At 61.3% G+C, this 5,529-nt stretch overlaps 1 protein-coding gene across 1 annotated transcript; it reads left to right on the forward strand.

Annotated features, from left to right (window-relative positions):
* Positions 1-23: 23 nt before the first annotated feature.
* Positions 24-5,525, forward strand: LOC102427023 (alpha-N-acetylgalactosaminide alpha-2,6-sialyltransferase 6-like; the record flags this gene model as incomplete). The annotated part of the gene is made up of 6 exons (XM_023749482.1): positions 24-107; positions 1,186-1,370; positions 1,978-2,039; positions 2,906-2,996; positions 4,624-4,803; positions 5,364-5,525. Coding segments are annotated over exons 2-6 (528 nt in total), but the record flags the coding sequence as incomplete, so codon positions are not given.
* Between the last annotated feature and the right edge of the window lie 4 nt (positions 5,526-5,529).

Here is a 5,529-nt window from a genome sequence, read left to right on the forward strand (position 1 = left end):
GGGGCCTGGGCGGCCGGAGGAGCGGGGGATCCCGGACCCGGCGCTCAGCCCCGGCGCCATGTGAGGGGGCTCGGGGGCCGCGGGGGGCCGGGCGCTCCCCGGGGGAGGTGAGCGGGCGCCGCGGGGGCGGGCAGCGGGAGGGGGCACTGCCTGCGCCCGGGGGGAGTCGGAGCCTCGGGGGATGGGGTGATGGTGCGGGGACCCCGGGGAGCCCGAGACCCACTCTCTAGGCAACCGCGCCCCGAGGTCCCGGTCCAGGTGCCCAAGGGCTGTGGTGGGGTTCGCGGGGCCTCCTGCCTCTGTCCACCCCCTGGAGCTCGGGGACCCGGCCGCCCTCCTCCCCCAGTCGGGCCTTGGGCTCTGGACCCCCCGGAGTGCGGGAGTTGGTGGGTCAGCGCCAAGGGGGTGCAGAGGGTGAGTCGCCCCCACCCCAGGTGGACCCACGGGCACGGCGCTCCCCGGACCGGGAATTAGCTGCCCCTCCCCCTTCTCCTCGGAGCCCTCCTCCCACGCTGCTCGTGGGGGCGCCCCGACCCTGGGAGAGGACTCCCCAAGCTGGGCAGGCAAAGCCCCCAGAGAGAGGGCCGGGTGTGGTCCCCGCCCTCACCCTGAGGACGCAGCCCTCCTGCAGGGTCCGCCTTGGGTCAGAGTCCACGCTCCGGCCCGTGCTCCGGGCGGCCGCTTCCCAGCCCCAGCCAGTCGCTCCCCAGCAGGCCTGCCTCCCGGTCCAGGCCGGGGCTGGGCACACACTCGGGGCCTCTGGCCCATTCCAGCCCTGGGTACCCTTGAGGGGGATCCCGTCCACCGCAGCCCTGGGCTGGTACCCAGAAACAAGGCTCCCAGCAGGCTCCGACAGCCCCTGAACCCCAGTCTCATCTCTGAATTGGGGAGGGAGAGCCCCTACCCCGCAGTGTTGCCCGGAAGACTGAGTTAGTGGGTGACGCTTCGCTGGCTCCTGTATACATTCCTGTTAGGAGAGTGAAGTCGCTGGGCCAGGGGTCCGAGGAGAGGGAATGTTTTGCTGACAAACTCGGGGAGCCAGGCCTTGAGCAATGAATCACCACCGGCCGAACGGCCGCTGGCACGGACCCGGCCCCTGCCAACCCCCTGCTTCCCTGGCCACACGGGCTTGAATCCTCCCAACATCCCCTTGAGTTACCTGCTCTTATTCCTCCCATTTCACAGATGAGGAAACGGAGGCTCAGAGAGGTACATGGCTTGCCCTAAGGCCTCGCAGCCAGTAAGTGGTGGAACCGGGATTCACACTTGAACCTGAGATGCTGTATTGACCATGGCCTCCTCCAGAGCAGGATTGTGACGGGGCTGACCAGGGGACCATGGTCCTGGCTGAGGGCACTGCTCAGGCCAAGGTGGGAAAATTGGGGGAGGGGGGGTGCGTCTGGGAACTGGAGTGCTCTAGAGTGTCTGGAGCAAGGGGCATCTGAAGGAAAGGATAGTGAGGGAGGAGGCTCAGCGCAGAGGCCATTCAGGGCCTGGAATGCCAGGGGCGACTGGACTGATGGGGGCGACCCTGGAATTCTGGGCTCCCACCTTTTGCTCTAATGGGCTCTGAGTCGAAAGACAGGCCACTCTTCCCTTCTGATGGCCTCCGTTTCCTGATCTGTACCTGGTGAGAGTCCCTGGGCCTCCCTGGCTGGCTCTGAGGGCCGGCCTGGGAGAAACCCCGAAACCTGAAACCCGGCCCCAGAGGCTGGCGGGGGTGGGGGGTCGGAGGGGGCGTGGCAGATCGAGGGCCGGGTTAGGTGGTGGGCGGAGTCAGGGCTTAGCCAATCAGGAGCATCGTGTGTGTGTGTTTGGCCGGAGGTTCTCTGGCTATTCCTGGTGGCGGTGTAGGAGTAAACAGCAGCTAGGTCAGGGGGCGGAGATGGTGGCGGGAGCTGGGAGGCCGTGGCAGGGAGGCCGGAGCTGGGGATCCCCGAGCCCCCAGCTTCTCCCTTTGCACTCTGCCAACCTCAGAGCCGTCTGGACTTGAATCAGCTGGAGGCGGCTGGACACAAGTACTTGTTTCCGTTTGACAGGTGGGGACATTGAGATCTGGGTCCTGCAAGGAGGGGCTGGGTGCCGGTGGGGGAGCGAGGAGCAGACCTGGGCGTGTTCCCTCACAGCAGAGGCCTCTGAGGCGGGGGCAGGAAGCAAGGGCTGCCCAAGGGTGCCTTGTCCCCTGAGGATCCCACACACCCTCAGGGTGGGGCAGTGATTGTCGCCATTTGACAGATGAGTCTGTGTCCTTAACCCCTAAGATCTTCCCGTTAATGAATGAAATCATTCAGCCATCCTCTGGCACCCATCTCAGGGCTCTGGCGGCACCGCAGCGGATGTGAGTGCGGATCTGTGAGAGCTCTCAGCCTACTGGGGAGGTGACACTAGGGGAAGTTCCCGGCCCACCTTGGGCTTGGAGGATGAGTGGGCGTGAGCAGGGTGCTGGCAGGTGTTGCAGACAGTTTATGCCAGACCTGGAAGGGTGCAGGTGCAGGTGCAGAGGAGTTTGGGACCCACAAGAGATGTTGCTTTATTCCAAGGCCCCGGGGACCTGAAGCAGGGTTTAGAGTAGGGGTTTCTGCTGGATGGGGGGCAGGCCCCCAGCATGGGAGCCAGCTGCCTAGGAGAGCCAGGGTAAGGAGAGGACCCTGCTGAGAGGGCAGCGTAGAAGGGAGGAACAGGCAGGGAGAGAGGCGGGGTTCTGCCACCACGCGGCCCTGTGACCTCAAGCAGTTTTCTGCCCTTTTTGGGCTGTAGTGTCTCCATCTGTAAAATGGATACAGCCCTGAGTCTTGAAGTCATGGGGAGGTAGGAGAGCTGGCAGGGGTGGTAGGGACGGTGCAGCCTTTGACCAGCTGGACCTCCGGGAGGGCACTCAGGCCATAACCCTTTCTGTGACTCGCAGGTGTGAGCCCACATCCCTGCCCCCTGGGCCACGTGCAGGACGCTGGCTCCTGCCCCTCAGCAGACGCCGGAGAGAGATGAGTAGCAACAAAGTAAGTCCTTCATTTCTTACTCCATCTCAGCCTCTTACTTCTCTCAGTGAGATGGGCCTCTCAGGACCAAGCCACCACAAGTCTCTCTTCCTTGCCTAGATGAGGCTGATGCCTGGGAGGCCCTGGTTTGAGCCCTGCTGTACCACTGATCTGTGTGGCTTTGGGCAAACTCCTGCCTTTCTGGGCCCAGGTCCAAGGTGACTTGGAATGCTGTGCAGGGGTCGGGCTGGGAGGTAGAGGTGAGTGGGAGTCTGGAGGAGGGGGCAGAGGTCAGTCAAAGGTGACAGAATGTTGTGAGCATCCTTCTGAGGGTGTCCCCATCATCCACTCATTCATGTTTTCCTGAGCACCTGCTATCTGCCTGGTCCTGCATACCCCCTTCCGAAATCCACTGCAGCAGAGCCTGAGGGTTGGGGGCAGGGTGATGTGGGCGTATCAGTCTGGGTCCAGTCGGCAGAGAGAACCCACATAGTAATTTGAACAGGGCAAGTTTAATGTAAAGAGTTATTAACTATAATCGGGCAGGAGTAATGAGGGATTGGAATTCTAAGGAATACAGGAATAGCAGGTACAAGGAGCAGCCACCAGCCCCAGGGCTGAGATCCAAGCCTTCTGGGGAGGGCACACTATGGGCCGCTGGATGGCCGAGAACTCAGTGCAGTGCCCACTGGTGATGTTATCACAAGTCCACCCAGGAGGCACCCAGCCTCCAGGCAGAACTGCTCCAGGGAGGGAGCTGCTGGTCTCTGGATGTTGCAGGTGGTGGGTGACTGAGCTCCACTCTGAAGAGGTTGTGATCACAGCAGGGTCAAAACTGCCTGAGGGCAGGTACTGCAGGTTCTGGAGGAATCTGCTGGGTGCTGGCTTCCCAGCGGGCGTTGGGCGCAGGAGATAAGCACGTGCCTAAGAAGCCAGAGCATCAGAAGCAGGAAGTCCAGGCCTTTCTTCCTGCAGTGTCTCTCCAGCGCCCTCTACCGACAAAGCTTAACATGCAGTTAGCTGGCAAGAAAAAACCAAGAGCCCAGATCCATTCTCACAGAGCTGCCAAAAAGGGTGAACTTGGAGCTGAGAAACAATACACGGACACCCAGCACAGAGCGTTCCACAGGCTCAGCGAGCCTTGCAGACCCGCACAGACGGCTTCCAGTGGGCGATTTGGATATGACGTTCCTGCCCTGTCATCCCCATGGTGGTGCACTCTCTACCCAGGCAGCCCAATCCCTGAGCAGATCCCCTCCAGGGGTAAAGGAACGATGAACATGTATGGAGAGTTGCTGTGTGGGGAAGGCCTGGGTCCTCTCATTGGACTATCCCACCTGTCTCCCAGCTGGAGGAAGCCTTCTGACACCCACATACAGTCCAATCCGGCAGACCCTCCTTCTGAGAACCTTCTATGCTCCGGTCCCCACCCTGACAGCTGGGAAACAGTGGGGAGCGAGACTGACCCAGTCCCAGCCGCGGAACTCACGGCAGCGTGATCAGTGCTCAGGGGGTTGTGGGAGGCCTTCCTGGAGGAGGTAGTGTTAGGGGTGAGGAGCAGGCGTTAGCCAGGTGTTGCAGGTGGTAATGAGGCAGGGCGCCGAGCCTGCACGGTCGCTGGGACCTCACCAGTCCTCTCCCCTCTCAGGAGCAGCGGTCAGCAGTGTTCGTGATCCTCTTTGCTCTCATCACCATCCTCATCCTCTACAGCTCCAACAGTGCCAACGAGGTCTTCCATTATGGCTCCCTGCGCGGCCGCAGTCGCAGGCCTATCAACCTCAAGAAGTGGAGCATCACCGATGGCTATGTCCCCATTCTGGGCAACAAGGTAGGGCAGCCACTTTGGGGAACTCCCTGGGAGTGGTCCTCCCCATTGCCTGCCACCCCTGCTCCCTCCTCCTTTTCTCTCCACTCTCGCCATCCCTCCTAAAGGAAAGGGTGGGCCCTGGGAGTCCAGGCTCTGGTTCAGAGAGGAAGGGAGAGGGAGAGAGAGAGATAGAAACAATGATGAGTGAAAATCATGGACCAGCTGCCTCCTGCACACCCCCTACTGGGGATCGAGCCTGCAACCTAGATATGTGCCCTGACCGGGAATCAAACCATGATCTCCTGGTTTGTGGGTGGATGCTCAACCACTGAGCCACACCGGCCAGGCCAACCATGAGTTCTCGAAGGCAGGAGTGGGGTCTCTTTTGCTGGTTGCTCTGTCCTGCGTACTTGACCATTAGCCAGCTTGCTATGAACGTTTGTTGAATGAATGGGCGTCAGTTTCTCTGTCTTTAAAATGGGCATAATTATTTTGGCCTCCTGGAGGCCTCACTGTACAGAGCCCAGGGCCTGGCACAGAGAGTGGTTGTGACAAGTGTTGACTTTCCTTGCTCCCCCCAGACACTGCCCTCCCGGTGCCACCAGTGTGTGATTGTCACCAGCTCCAGCCACCTGCTGGGCACCAAGCTGGGTCCTGAGATTGAACGGGCCGAGTGCACAATCCGCATGAATGACGCGCCCACCACGGGGTACTCCGCAGATGTGGGCAACAAGACCACCTTCCGCG

The sequence above is a fragment of the Myotis lucifugus genome, unplaced genomic scaffold, assembly GCF_000147115.1.
Source record: "Myotis lucifugus unplaced genomic scaffold, Myoluc2.0 scaffold_10817, whole genome shotgun sequence".
Taxonomy (NCBI): Eukaryota; Metazoa; Chordata; class Mammalia; order Chiroptera; family Vespertilionidae; genus Myotis; species Myotis lucifugus.